This window comes from Astyanax mexicanus, chromosome 19 (assembly GCF_023375975.1).
Source record: "Astyanax mexicanus isolate ESR-SI-001 chromosome 19, AstMex3_surface, whole genome shotgun sequence".
In the NCBI taxonomy this organism is placed as follows: Eukaryota; Metazoa; Chordata; class Actinopteri; order Characiformes; family Acestrorhamphidae; genus Astyanax; species Astyanax mexicanus.
The window spans coordinates 24891610-24908089 of record NC_064426.1 but is presented as its reverse complement, the minus strand read 5'-3'; the positions used below and the strand labels follow the sequence as shown (position 1 = coordinate 24908089).

Here is a 16480-nt window from a genome sequence, read left to right as displayed (position 1 = left end):
TCTTTCAGGTGTTTGTCTAACGTTCCGTAGCTAAATGTCATATTTAGTAGGCGGCAATTCACAGAATAACATTAACTAAATATGACATTTAGCTACGGAACGTTAGACAAACACCTGAAAGATCCTGCCGATTTTTTCTGTTGTCATATCGTCTTCTTTCACTGCAACGCGTTTAGTTCCTATGAACAAGATAAAACTCTCCATCCTCAACTCCATCCAAAGCCTACAGCAATACAGACTGTGTAGATAACACTGCAGTGAACTCCCGCGCAACAGAAACCCACCAAGAATAAACAAATCAGTAACTTCCGGGGCACACAAATGGGTCAAGTTCAAAATCAAAATCAAATTCGGCTCCTGGTCCGTTTTTTAAATTTCCAATTTTTGTTTGGATAACCAAATAAAAATACAAAATACAAGCCGTTATTCGTTTTTTGGTATTATATTCAAAAACGAAAAAACGAAAAAACGAATTGGTTTTTTAATTTTCCGATTTTGATTCTCAATTGAATATCAAATGAACGAATGATACACGGATTCTTAACCCCCATTTTTTGTAATGTTCTGTTAGTGTGTTACAGGTGTTTATTCTAAACCTGTGCTCTTCTTCAGTCCTCCTGGAGATGTGCTCAGTAGAAGTGATGGCTCACATACAGCTTTACTCTAGGCTGTGTCCTACATCTTTATTCTGGGGGAAATCATGTTTAAATGAATAAATATTTGTGTTAGATAACGGACTAGGCATCCCTGTGTTCTTCATAGATAATTAATAAGGGGTCCCTGTCTTCTTTTTTCGGGAGTTAACAGCAGCACATGGTAACCCATTACTAATGACTGAGGAGTTACTGTGTTCTTCTTTAGGAGTTACTGCAAATCATACCACAGTATTATAAAGTGAGAAACATGTTAACTAATTACTAATTACTGAGGAGTTACTGTGTTCTTCTTTAGGAGTTACTGCAAATCATGTCACAGTATTATAAAGGGAAATATACATTAATAATAATAATAATAATAATAATAATAATAACAACACACATTTAACCTAGCTAACTAACACACACACATTTAACCTAGCTAACTAACACACACACATTTAACCTAGTTAACTAACACACACATTTAAACTAGCTAACAATAGTAACCTAGCTAACACACACACATTTCCTCTAGCTAACTTAGCTTGCTGACTAACACACATTTAACCTAGCTAACTAACACACACGCATTTAACTTGCTGACACACATATAACCTAGCTAACTAACCCACACATAAAAGTTAACTTAGCTAGCAAACGAACACACATAACCTAGCTAACTAACACACATTTAAACTTGCTAACTAACACACACATAATCTAGCTAACTTAGCCAGTTAACTAACACACACATAATCTAGCTAACTAACACACATTTAAACTTGCTAACTAACACACACATAACCTAGCTAACTTAGCCAGTTAACTAACACACACATAATCTAGCTAACTTAGCCAGTTAACTAACACACACATAATCTAGCTAATTTAGCCAGTTAACTAACACACACATAATCTAGCTAATTTAGCCAGTTAACTAACACACACATAATCTAGCTAATTTAGCCAGTTAACTAACACACACATAATCTAGCTAACTTAGCTGGCTAACGCTAACTACACACACAACTTAGCTAACCTAGCTAACACACATCCTAAAGCTGGTTAACAACCCACAAAGAGTCCTCCTCTGATCCGGGGGTAAAATCAGCTGGAAAAGATCTCAATTTCTTGATTACTAGTTTATTTTCAATCAAATACAGAAATATGAAAGCAGCAGAGTTTCTCTTAATCCTCCTCCAGCAGCAGCAGCAGCAGCGCACAGCAGAGAATTTACACAAAGGACCAGGAGAGCTGCGTCCGCTGTGAAATTACCGTAATTACCCTAATAATGCGCAGTTAAATAAATCTCTGTGAGACTGCAAACGCTGAAGATGCACTTTTACATTATTACAGTCTTACAGTCATTCTTAGAGTCTTAGATGCCTTCTGGAGAACTTTCATCAATGTCTTCTATGCAATAATATTACATTATAATGTTGTTTTTTTCTTTCAAAAATGATGGTTAAGCAGTCATACACACTGTAGTATTTTACTATATGTTGCTAATATTTGGAAGGAACTGAGGATAATAAGGTAATTAGGTAATTAACTACTACTACTACAAATGGTGTCACTTGCTTCATTCAAATATGCCTTGAATTAATATGCATTTAACTCAAATATGCCTGATTTAGATCTATAGTTCCCCAGGTGGGATGTAAGGGTTTTCAGTAATTAATGTTGATTTGAGCAGTAATTAATGAATAGTTATTATAAAGGAGCCATTATTAGTAAGTAGTGCTCTGGGAGATATGTAAGTCTTAGTTAATAGTGAACTATTATAATCATTAGTTCAGTACTATTTACTGAGTAATTATTCAGTACTCCCTGGTAGTTAATAGAAAATATTTAGGTGTTAATGCAGCACTATTAATTAGTTACTGCTTAGTTCCTGCTTAGTTACCTATTAACTATGGAACAGTATTATAAAGTGTTACCCAGTTTCTGACCAATAGATCATTCCAGGGCTGGACCACCCTCTGCACAGTGCTACTGATATACTGGTTAGAGAGTTTTTATAGCTCCACACTCTTTGGAGTTAAATCAACACTTTTAAAATAGTTCTTTTTTAACTTACATTTGTATTTGTTTAACTCCCTACTTTGTTACAGTAACACTGAAAAGAGTTTAAAAAATAATTAGCAGAAGATTAGTCAATTGATATGGCTATTATTAAATTATAATTCAAGGGGGGTTAGCTTGTGTTTTTGGTTTTCTAATACAGGATAAAACATCCCTGCTTGCATCCTGCCAGTGTATTTTCCATAGCATGGTAACTTTACTCCTGCATTGCAGTTTATTACTGCATTTCCAAACAGTTTGTCACAATTTACAATACAGAATCTGGTAACTTGCTCTTATAGCCTACAACATGTTGGCTAGACAAATAACCATTATATAAAATACAATGAAATATCCAATGGAAGGCAGCCCTGACTAGGGCAAGACTACACACTGATGGTAAGTTAAGATTGGAGGGACACGCCCATTATGCAAACTCTGAGTTTAATTGGATGGAGTATAATTAAATTACTGTTGGTTTGGGCAGTATTTATTGGGTTTATTTGGGTTAACATTGAAATATTCAACTTCATCAAGTAACCAGAGGTGGAAAGTAACGAATTACATTTACTCACATTACTGTAATTGAGTAGATTTTATGAGTAATTCTTCTTGAAAATGTTTTATAGGGTGGTCTGAGCAAATACTGCCTAAAAGGTCCAAATTATTATGTGGAATTACAGTTCTTTAAAAACTATTTAATTTATGATTGTTGTACTTTTTTAACATCAAATAAGTAAAAGTAACTATACTCAAAGTACATTTTTAAAAGTACAACTTTACTCAAAGTACATTTTAAATTAAATACTTTTACTCATTTTTAGATGGGTACTTTTACTTTCACTTGAGTAAAATTTTTAGCAAAGTTAAGGTACTTTTTCCACCTTTGCATATAACACCATTTAAATCTGAATGAGTTAAAATTACACTTTGAGAGTGAAAATAAAATCACAGCTGTTTAACTCTTAAAATTTTAACTCTCCAGTTTTTGCTGTGTGGGGCTGCTGAGGATTTCTAAACATGGATAAGTTTATCCAGTATTATTCTGGAGCAGCTGTGTTCTCAAACTGACCGATACTAAAGGACTTAAAAGACGAGGACGACTAACAGGAATTTTCCATCAACAGTCTGTAACTCTACACCATGATGGTAGAACTGCAACATAGGGGTTTCTAACAAAGTGGCCAAAGTTTGACTTATAAACACGGTGCAGTGTACTGGCACTGGAACTAGTTCATGACATAATGGGTGTGACCTCTGAGGATATTGATGTGGTGCTTGTTATAGCACAGTGTGTGCTTTTAATAAAAGATCCACATGAGGTTGGTCAACAACACCTTCAACCTTATTAAGTACTGTTAAGGCACATTAAATTGTTTTATTCTCTCTCTCTTTAAGTATATTTCTCCCAGGCTATGACATAAAAGTAAAAAACTGACAGTAAAACACTGGCAGCAAAAAAACATTGTAAATTACTGCATTACAGTTCTTAGCCAGCATATAATCATTCTTTGCAGTAAAGAAATTGGTAACATGCTCTTATAGCCTACAACCTTTCCTTTTTGGAGCGGCCCGCAAGGTATTTTAGAAATAGAATGAAAGTTGGCCCGCTGTTAAGCAGGTTTTTATAATGTGAGATTCAAAGTTTGATCGCTAGGTGTCAGAAACGGCCAAAGAGTCTAAAAGCGGAGAGGGTGCGCAGTTATAGCGCAGAAAAACGGGCCAAAGAGTCTAAAAGAGGAGAGGGTGGTCAGTTGTAGCGCAGAAAAATGGGCCAAAGAGTCTAAAAGCGGAGAGGGTGCTCAGTTGTAGCGCAGAAAAAAAGGGCCATTCCTAGCAGTTAGCTAGCGTTAGCTATTTAGCTGTTTATTTCCAGTGTTCGCTAACTTCAGTTCACACCACTGAGATCTCGATCAGGCTGCAGATTTATATCTCTAAAGTGAGCAGTATAGTAGTAACAAAAGTCTCTGTGTTAACTTTACTAACGTTACCTCCATTACCACAAGGTCCCTGTGTTATCCTAACTTTACTAACGTTACCTCCATTACCTCAAAGTCCCTGTGTTATCCTAACTTTACTAACGTTACCTCCATTACCTCAAAGTCCCTGTGTTATCCTAACTTTACTAACGTTACCTCCATTACCTCAAAGTCCCTGTGTCATCCTAACTTTACTAACATTACCTCCATCACCTCAAACTCCCTGTGTTATCCTAACTTTACTAACATTACCTCCATCACCTCAAACTCCCTGTGTTATCCTAACTTTACTAACATTACCTCCATCACCTCAAACTCCCTGTGTTATCCTAACTTTACTAACATTACCTCCATTACCTCAAACTCCCTGTGTTATCCTAACTTTACTAACATTACCTCCATTACCTCAAACTCCCTGTGTTATCCTAACTTTACTAACATTACCTCCATCACCTCAAAGTCCCTGTGTTATCCTAACTTTACTAACATTACCTCCATCACCTCAAAGTCCCTGTGTTATCCTAACTTTACTAACGTTACTACCTGTTTATGTGCTAAACATTCCTGCTCAGTCTGTTCCTCGTTTCCTCCGTCAACAGCTGCTGCTGTCAAATGCGCTCAACACTGAACGTACCCTGCAGAGAAAAGGTGTAGAACCGGCGGACACTTGTAAACACTCGGGGGTAGACTGACAAGCCCACGCTTTCTTCTTCACACACACAATGCAAAGTAGCTCTGAGGAGAAGGGCGTGACTAATTTGCGATACAGAGAAACCTGGAATGGAGTGGAATGGAACGGCATGGCAATTCTAATCGCAATGCACTGTACTGTGGGCAGTCAAACAAAATCCCAAACAATTTTGAAATTACCCCCGGACATTTTTTTAGGTCTCAAGAGTAGGACATGTCCGGGAAAAAGAGGACATCTGGTCACCCTGGCTAATGCAGCTAGTGGTGCATAAACTAACTAACTAACTAACTAACAGCAGACAGAGATATTTAAAATCTACATTTTGGTTTATAACATTGCGTGCCATAGAAGTTATTAAACTCGTTTTGCATTTGTTCGTCTAGGTTCAGTGTCCTCAATCTGGCAACCTGAGTGAGCTTCTCATCTGTGGAGGGGTGATCAAGGATGATTACTCCATCCAGTATTTTGAAATTAGACTGCTGTTACCATTTTACATGCTGACACTTACTTCCTACTGATTACTCCTTTAAGGTTTAAGAAGATAAACATTGAATCGTATGCCCAAATTACATATTAATCCAACATAAATCAAATGATTTAATATCTGATTTCTACTCTCCTGAATGCTTGGTCATTCCTGTTAATCTAACCTGTTAAACTCTAGGATTAAGTAAGAAAATAGCTTCCGGCCACCAGAGTCATATCTGGTGACATTTGTGACTATACCCTGCCCAGAAGTTCCAGGCCATGTCACACCTTCTTCCTCCTCATTCACTTCAGAGTTTTTAGTTCTCTGTCTTCTTATCTTCAGCGATGGAGAAACAGAAGGTTTGTGTTGCCTGTCCTTGGAAATCCACGCATGTCTCCACAGCGATATGGAAGGACAATGGGCGAAACTAGTAGGTGATACACAGAGGAAAGTTCTGGAATGCAAGTTGGCAGAACATTCTGCTGTGAAGCGATATCACACAAGCACGAGGTTCTGCTGATATGAACGGCTGGCTCCTCAGCTGGGTTCAAGCTGAGCTGGAGCTTCTGTCAATTTGAATTACTGCCCACCATCTTGAAGCCATCACTTTGGCTGTGAACGCGGGGCTTTCTGACGAGTAGAGAGAGCTCAGCGACTCATTGTGGCAGTGTGCTTTTGTTTTTCTTGGGTTGTTTTTTTTGCTACACTCTGGAAATTGAAGGTTTGGAAATGGTTCTTTGACAGGGCGACAGAGTAAAAATACAGCCCCAATGCCAAAAAAAAAGGTCGGGACACTGTAAAATAAGAATAAATGTAAATAAAACAGAACGCAATCATTCACAAATATCACAGACCCATATTTTATTCACAGTAGAACATGGAACACATTTTACTACATTATGAAAAATACAGCTCTGAAAAAATGAAGAGACCACTTTAAAATTATTGCCATTTAGAGCATTTATTCACAAAAAATGAGAAATAGTCAAAATAACGAGACCATTGTGCATTATTGCCAATAACCCATTCATTTAGTACTGGTACTAAAACCCGAACATATGAAACAAAAATAAAAAAAATGCACCTTGTCGTTTTCTTAGCTTAATAACTCAAGAATCCATCAACACGTCAGCATAAAAACATATAAAGGTCTAAAAAGAGCTAGAAATCATTTCTACTGTTTATATAAATTGCAGTATCATCAAAAACACTCAATAATAAGTACCCCATTCAAATTTTGTCTCTTGTTTCATCTCTTAATTTCTCGATTTTTAGTCAAAAACACATATTCTGAAGTATAATCAAACCCAGTGTCTGAGGAGAGCTCTGTGAGTTTACTGTGGCTGTGTATAGCTACACGAGGTCAGAGCCTGATATCAATGCATGAGCTTGTAAATAATGTTTTGAATCATTAAATCGAATTTGCACTTGATTTGTGAACCAATTCACTCAAAGTCGACTCTACATGTTTGTTAAAGCGTCACACAGATCACATGATAATTCACGAAATATCAGCGGATTTTAAAGTTTAAATGTCTCCCCTCTTTTAAATGCCTAATTTTGCCGCTTTCTTCTGCTTTTCAGTGATTGTGTGAATCAAAACACAGAACAATGACTCAATGAATCTTTTCTTGAACTTTGATTCCAAATGTGGGAGCAAGGCTGATAATTTTACTGATATTTTTTCTATTTTCTTTCTGAGATTTTATGGTTAGGAGGGGCTGTCCTCTCAGACAGCTTACAAACAAATTTAATTATAAAATAAATGTTATGAACTTATTATGTTCTTACTTGAAATGAAAAATAAACATCATCACATTGTATTTTATTATTAATAAAAAAAACTAATTTATAGATCTATGTTTGATCTTTTTATTTTTTTTTAGTTTGATTCTCCTTTATTTTTCTTTATTACATAAATTTTTAGTGTCGACAAGATCAAGACATTTAGGCAGGTATCGTGTCAAATTCATAATGTTGGTATTGTGACAACACTAATTAAAAGTACGCTTTACATGTTCTGTGTAATTACACATTCTCACCAGAGAGGTCTCTAATTCCCTAAATCCCCACAATTTACAGGCTGTTGCTTGAAATAACCATTGGTGGCAGACCTACTGTATAAGGAAGAAGATTTAATATTTTTTGTATCATATTGACTGTTCTTTTGTTATTTACTTATCTACTCCAAATGTATTATCCTATCCTTTTGTTCTTCTTTATACAAAGAGCATACAGACATATAAAGCATTTTAAAGACTTGTAAAAATGACACTCCTTGATACCAAACTTAGACTTACGCAACCTTTTCTCATAAAACAGCTCAGCTGACAGTTTACCATAAAGGAAGTTTACACTGGGAACATATTAATTTAGATACTTCACATGAATTAATCTGCTACGGTAAGGTTTATTTATCTGTATTAAATTCAGTCTTTGTTTCTGTGTTGGCGTGACAGACTTATGTTGTTAATCCAGTCATTCTTCGGGAAGTATTATGTTACTCATTTTGTTACAAGCAGTGCACATAGAAGAGTGCACTACTGTGATTTACAATAATTTTAGTAAAAGTCAAAATTATGAATAAATCAAATTCCACACGAATAATATGCAAGAAAATGTATTGAGCAATTTATTAAAGTAATGTTATTATTGTCGAAGAACAAATTACATAGTGTGAGAAGGAGCCTTGAGAAGAACCAAGACGAAAAAACAAAACAAAACAGTGTATCTTCATCATGGCAACTTGAATGTAACTATTTTTATTTCTATTTCTACTTTTTTAAACATTTCTATTGAACTATTAATCATAATTGTGTGACACAATGAAACAGTATGCCAAACATAGGGTGAGAATGATGTGAGGCAGGTGACCAGAGAAATATCTTTATCACTTTTTTCAAACAACCATTTGATTCTGCTCAGGCTGTGCAATCACAATGCAATATGTTGTATTCAGAGACTGATAAGGTTCCACAAAAATAAATAATTAAATAGATAAATAAATAAGACAGATTTTGGATTTTACACCCCCTTGAATCAGTCAGAATGTGCTCCGATGCCAGTAAAACCATGGAGAGTTTAAGTAACTGCATTTAGTTTATTTACAGCATGATCCAAAATATTTAAAGGGTGGAAAACAACCAAACAAAATTCATGAGCTTTAATAAAATGAGATGATTTTTCTTATATTGGATCCTAAAGATATTTATAAGTGTTTTTTTTATTGAGATATCATGTATCATTATATAGATATTATATTTATGTATCATTATACTCATTATCATATGTAAAACATAATTACATCAATTCAACTTCCCTACATTATGAGGAAAATGCAAGATAATAGCAAATTATTTTGAAGAAATGTATTGATTATTTGAAGGTATTAAAGTTAGAATATATATTCAGAGACTATAGAATTAATTTAGTTTATTTATGAATGAAGAAAAAACAAAAAAAAATATTCTTTTTTATTATTATTTGACTTGTTAGACATGAATTTAAAATAAAACAATAAGATTATTTGCTTATATAGGCTCTTATATTTATGTGGTCGGTATTAAGTAAATATTGATGTATTATTAATGTTCAGTATTAATGTCCCATATTTATTATTATTATTATTATTATTATTATTATTTGTTTTTTTATTAATCGGTTTATTTATTGTATTACTATATAATGCATTATCTGGTGTCCAATTACAATAAAGTGTATTTAGAGCCTGATAACCTTCCACATATAATTAAATAAAATGAATAAACAAACATATAAAGGCGGACTTCAGATTTTACACCACCTTGAACTAATCAGAACGCGCTCGGATGCCAAGTCCCTCCCCCTTTCCGCTACAATAGGTCTATTAATATCCAACTTGCGCTGTCATTGGCTGTTCATTCGCTCATTCGTTCAGCTCAGATCCAGAGCTGTAGAATTAGCCCGCATTGTCCCGCCTCTCTGCGTTAGGATTGGCTGTTCGCGGGCTAGATTGAACTCCTTAGGCCAATTCCGTGGGAGATGGGCGTGGCCTGTACGAAAACAGGTGGGCTGAGGAATATAACCCACCTGCTCCCGCAGCGCGCGTTCAGGCAGCACATCTCAGCGCAGTAAACGCACGATATGCGAGCGCGCGGAACTTTAGCAATAAGTTAGTCCTGTCTTCCTCTTTTCTCACTGCTGTTTTTATTAATTTATATATTTACTTCACTTTTTGAAGACCTTCAGCTCGGGGGGAGCAGCATGCTGACAGCGTACCGGCTCGTGCTGCCACTGCTGGCGGTGTCAGGTAAGATTTGTGGCTGGGTTTGAGCTGGGGTGGAGGTTGAGGTTGGGGTGGTTCTTTAGGAGGAGGGTAAGCTGCTCTGCTTGTCCTCAATGAGCCTGGAGGACTTAGGGACCATGACCAGGCTCTGGTTGCTTTGTTTTTCTTGAATACTGGTTTCCAACCCTGGTTCTGGAGGACCTTCTGCAGGTCCAGCACGCCCAGATAACTGTTTAGCCAATTAACAAATGGGTAAATAGACTGTCAGTATATTATAACTTGCTTTAACTTGAATTACTGTTGGCATCTAGTTGTTTAACACACTTCATTTCATACAAACAAAATGTGTAACTACATTTTTTACTGATTCATTCTGAATTAAATCATTATTACAAATATAGAGGACAACCTTATAACTTTTAACCTTCACTTTAAAGTACTTTTAGTACATTTTATACAGTTTTCTTTGAGGTGCTGCCTGGTTAAGTTAAATTATTATTTTAGGGCTGCAACAGTTAGTCAACATACTAATCTGAGAGGTATAGTAATAAAGTAGAAATACTTCACTACTGTACTTTATTAAGTACTAAAATGCTGTATGTGTACTTTAATAAAGTATTATTTTTTTTCCTCCTACGTACACTTTTACTATACATATTTTCACTGAGTTTATTACTTTATTACATTATCGTTATTTGTTAAAATAATATGAAAAAGTGGTAGCCGAGTTTGATGAAGTTAATGAAGCTCATCATTAGGGATTCAAACAATTAAGCTGTCTTAAGGCATCCACATACTTCCTTACTTCCTGTAAAACGAAATTCGCAAACTTTGCACAAAGACAAATGTGCCTTTGCAAATGTTTAAACTTGGATACGTCCTGTGGTTTCATTTGCCTGTTTTCTATGCTCTTTTCTTTACCCTCTTCTTCAGAGAATCTGCTCACGCTGAGCAATAAAATCCCATTATTTATTTTCACTTTATTCTCTCATCTGACCTTGAATCTGGCTCTGTACTTTGGAAAAAAAAAACTATCCAATAGCAACAGCTGATTGGATGGCCACGCACACAGGACATTTTAGGAGTGGAACCTCACCTGTCTCATTATATCTTCCATTATTCTGTAACATTAATTATCTGATACACATGCAGACAGTACTAGTCTAGCACTTCACACCTAGCACTAGCCTTTAATATAAATACACAGACCAACCAACATTCCTATAGCTAGCCTCTGTCTCACTCCAGTTTAAACACTGGACATTGGCTGAATATCAGGCAACAGCATTAGCATGCTCTCAAAAAAAATATTTTGACTATGTATCATAGTTTATCACACTATCTGTGATAAACTATGATACATATCCTTAACAACTTCTAGACTTCTGCTACTTAGTTGACTAATTGAAATGATGTATTAGTTGCAGCTCTAAATATTTTCAATGGTTAAATAACATAAACTTGCTAAAATTGTTGCCCCGGTCATGTTCACCCTGTCATGCAGCTTGCCATAACAGGGTGGACACATGAAATACACTGCCAGTGTAAATATAAAGTGAATCATCTGGGCAGATAGGATATAGCCTAGTATGAAGCCTTATAAATATATATCAAATTCTTTTTTTAAGTTTTGAGCGGATTGTGACAAGGTTTCAGGGTTTCTTTCAGGACCAGGGTTGGGAGAACCCTTGCTGTATAAGAAAGTAGGTGATGGATAGACCTAAGAGTCAGCAGGGAAAAGTAGGGAGTGGTGTGTATGCATTCGTTCACTTCTCTCTACTTCTTCAGCTCATTTATGATGGATTAGTACTTTCCATGAGTTTGTACACATTGTAAATCCTTCTACTCTGTCGTAATTGAGAGCACTTAACGTGTCCTTTACGTGTCCAGCTCTTCACTTTCAGTCTTTGTTTACCTTTTTTATTTTGTATGAACCCTAATAGCAAAGAACATTGAACAAATGTAAATTTTTTTGGTGGCATTACATTTTTTTTTGTTAATGATGGTCTTGGATGCATCAAATTAAAATTTAAAGGCTGAGTATACTGTAAACATTTAACAGGACTTCATTCAATTTGGCACTCTCTTATACGACAAAATAAAATAGCCTTCATGTGATTTAATTAATTTGTGTAATTGTTCTGTATTAATTATTTTGTCTTTTCACATATTTAACCAAACACTAAAAGTGCTTTTTTTGCACTTTTGAAATAAAAATTTTAGTTGCAAAATATTTGGTGCATCTCTACTTTTTTGACAGTTGATTTTCAATCCATTCTGGTGGTTCAGCTCAGGTTCTGCTTTGTCGTTGGTCATATCTCCCACTCTGCAGCCGCATGCGGTTATTTTAGACCAAAAAAAGAGAAGAACAGACATCAGTTCCTGTGCTGATTGATACAGGATAGACTAAGAAGTTCCACTGCCCTTTAAAAAAGGAACTTAGCTCCTGATTAGTTGACGGAATTAGTACTTTGGGCTCAGGTGGAAGTTGGAAGTTGATTATACTTCATTTTATTTCATTAAATAACAGTTCATTCATGTGAACATGGATTAAAAAGGCACATGTGACATTCATGTGGGATTATGTATCAAATACAGATATGTGAAAATAAACCAGAAGTTTTGGCTACTGTTGTGAGTGTGCTTTAAGACTGATTAAAGATTAATCTCGATGTAAATAACTGATATATTTGGACTGATTTTCTATTAACTGTACCATGTTAAAACAGCAGTTCAGGCATATTTTAGTGAATCGGGTATTGGCTTCTTAATTTTAATCCCAGTCCATATTTGGTATTAGCTGATAGTCAGCATTAACAAACTCAGGGTTCTTTCTTAATGTTGCAAGAAATCCCTTTAGCCCAGACTAAAACACTCTTTACACCTTTGGCATCAATATGTGTAGCTAAACTGCATGGATTCCTTACTTTGTAGGCTGGGGGTTGAAAGGCCTTGTTTGGAAACTTGTTAGAAACTGAGGCAATGTTTGTGTATGATGATATGAACAAAAATATCTAATTTAACATGTTAAATTAGGATCCTAAGTTAGTTTGTGGTCCTCAAATGTTTCTCTGTACTTGACATTGTGGCACGAATTATTCCCAGTTTAAGAAGTAGTTAAGAAGTTGTGTGCATTTAATGTGGACCTCTACTTCACTCGACCTTGCTGTAGCTCACTGTACTACACTCTCCCTCACTCTGCTTTGCTTTGATTCACTCTACCTCACTCTATCTTGCTGTGTCTCAAGTCTACCTCATTCTACCTTACTCTGTATTGATGTGAAACATGATAAATTAAGATCCTAAATTAATTAAAGATTCTCAAGGTTTTCCTTGGCATTTGGCTTGGCAGCTCTATTTTTTCCTGATTAAGAACTCACTCTACCTTGCTCTAATTCATCCTGGTTTACTATGCCTCACTCTTCTTTACTCTGCCTTCCTCTGCCTCCCTCCACTTGCTCTACCTCACTCTGCCTCCAGCCTCAATAGTCACATAAGCAATGTCTGCAGTGCGACAATGTTATTTCCGCCTTTTCTATGTATTGAAAGAGAAAACAATATTACAATATCATAATAACATTAAAAATACTAGTTATTATTCAGTCTTAATATGTACTATGTTAAACTTTCCTTTTTCATTATATGAGCCCTTACATTACTCTATGTAAGCTTTGTCATGCTTGGACAATAGGTCTGTTGAAACCGAGCATAGCAACATCAAACAAATGCCTCACTTGTTGCATTGTTTTCAGTTTGGTGGATGCCTAACCTTGACCCTGTATTTGATACATAGAAACTTTTTCAAATCGGTGTTGTTTGGCTTTATTATGCAGATAAGATCACGGAAATTGGCAGAAGAGTTCGTTACTAAGTGTGGTAAAGGGATGTGAGTGTGAAAAACCTTTAAACTAGTAAATAACCTAAAGAACTTTGACTTCTTTGAACCTTTGAAAACCTTAAAAATGGTTCTCCTGTCACAATTCTATTTTTTATCATACATTTTTCCAAAAATAATTGAGATACATATTATTGATTGTTTATTTCCTCTGTTGTAAATATTATATAAAAATGTATAATAATACAATTAATACTAACCAATTTAAAGGACAATCCACTTTTAGAACTTTCTCTTCCTATGCCACAGTCTGCTCTGTGTGCATGGAGGCACCATTGTTATTGTTTAATGCATTTGTCCTTGGTCATTGTCAAAAATTTAGGGGAAGTTCATTCATATGTAAACAAACATGAAGAAGATCACAATAGGCAGAATCAAGGTCAGTGAAAATGATTGGGATCCTGTCTTTTTATTGTATGATAAGTCAATAATGTAATTATTGTGATATGGCATATAGGCATTACTAAAAAAAAACCTTTGTTGCATCTTTATTGTTAAGAGTGGACTCGTGTAAGCTGCATGTTTACATATTAATGAATAATTTATATCAGTTTTATTAAGAACTTTTCTTTATAACTCACAGTATGTGCTATTTTCTGTTGAAGTGGAATTGTGTGCTGTGTGCATGAATAAAACATTTATAATAGGCCTGTTTATTCCATGTTATTAGTGTATCAGAAACTATCGGCCATATATCCCGAAACTAATTTGTAAACTATGCGTGTGGTGAAGGTGGCGTACGTCTGTGGGCTTGCTCATATGGCCCCATATGGCCCTGCCTGTTTGTCCTGCTGCTTCTCGGCTTTACTCTGGGGTGAGTCACTGTCCTGCGCTCAAATGCTTAAGGATACACTCGTGTCTTAGTCATTGCTGTAGAGGGATTGTGAGTAGTGACGACTAAACATTTGGCAACATTCCTGTTGTTGGTTTAAATTCAGAGAAGTTTCCAAATGGCAGCTGTGACGCAGTATCTGTGGTGTACACATATGGAATCATGGTGGCTGTGACATTAGTGAATAAGAACAATGAGAATAGAACAAACACGGCTTTATCCCCAGTGGATTAGTCAGGATCATAGGTAGGTAGGTAGCTTGATGGACAGACAGAGAGACAGGCCAAGTGTTAGACAGACAGATACCTAACTATAGTGAGAGAATATACATAGAGAGAGATATCTAGACAGACTGGAAGATAGATATACAGGCAGATAGATAGATAGCTGGATGGACAGTGAGATAGCTCTCTATCTGCCTGTATATCTATCTTCCTGTCTGTCTAGATATCTCTCTCTATGTAGAGAGCTCTCTATCTGCCTGTATATCTATGTAGAGAGCTCTCTATCTGCCTGTATATCTATATTCCTGTCTGTCTAGATATCTCTCTAACATGGAATAAACATTTTGGGGGGGTACTCCCTTAAGTCTCCTTTTTAACAGGTAAAATACCTGCTCTATTGATGGACAGGGAAGCAGACAGATATAGATCAGTACTGATCAATACTGGTTCTGTATATTGGATCTTCGCGCTTCTAATTCAGATTGTTCTAACTCTATATAACTCTATATCTATATGTAGACACCTTGTATCTATAGACAGATGGACAGACAGAAAGACATGGAGAAAAGCATATTGGAGAGAATACCTCTGTATCTTCAGAACTCTTGGTACTAGATGGTTTTATGTGAACTAAAAGGTGCTGACTAGGCCTTGGTTGGCTCAAGGGTGTGTCTCTGCTTTTAATAAAGTGTGTGTGTGTGGCAGGCATAAAACCTTCAGAGCAGGAATAGAAGGATAGCCTTGAGGGTCAAGTCTCCCCCTGTGTCTGGCGCCACGTCCACTGCTGCTCATTGGTGCCCACTGGAAGACCCCTCGCAGGGGAGAGGGGAGGGGAGTGGGGGAGAATATGAGGGAAATGCTGTGGAGGAGACGAGATCAGGGGTGAGAGGAGGGCACATAGGAGTGAAGCTAAGCTACTATCAGTCTGTGGGAGATATGTAGTCACTCACTCGCTCTATAACTTACACAGACAGTGATGGAAATGCATAAACCCAATCGTACACATATTCCTAAAGGCCCTGCTGAGACTGAGCAGAAGCCTGACCTCAGGCAGATACGGATGTGCGCAGGAGAGGAGGAGGTACGCGAGGGCTGTGACTGGGCGAGTGTTAAAGAACGAGGGAGCGACGAGGTAAAGGGATACAGAAGCAGGAGAGATTATATGAAAGAATGTCTTCACTGTGTTTCATTAGGCCTGTAATTCGCTGAGTGTGTTCTGTGCTGCTGATAGTAGTGATAGAAGATCACAGGAGTCTGAGAGTTGTGATGAATCAGCATGAAAAAATTTACGTTTTTAGGTTTTATAGAGGGAGGCTTTATAGACTAGGGCTGTGTATTGTCAAGTATGTGGCGATATTAATACAGGAAGATAATACAGGAAGATGATAAATCCTGCACCTAACAACTGAGGTCATACCTAGGGC

The 16480-nt window shown here is 36.3% G+C and overlaps 1 protein-coding gene across 4 annotated transcripts in view; it reads left to right on the top strand.

Moving 5' to 3' along the window:
• The first annotated feature begins 9832 nt into the window (after positions 1-9832).
• Positions 9833-16480, top strand: part of si:ch211-198m17.1 (mucin-5AC) — a 42589-nt gene continuing 35941 nt past the window's right edge. For 2 of the 4 annotated variants that reach the window (XM_049467979.1, XM_049467980.1), the window contains exon 1: positions 9839-10129. In XM_049467979.1, coding sequence (XP_049323936.1) covers positions 10084-10129 — 46 coding nt within the window. In that variant the 5' untranslated portion in view covers positions 9839-10083. Of the gene's footprint in view, positions 10130-16480 lie in introns of all 4 variants that reach the window. The other 2 variants (XM_049467978.1, XM_049467977.1) reach the window with 2 other exon arrangements.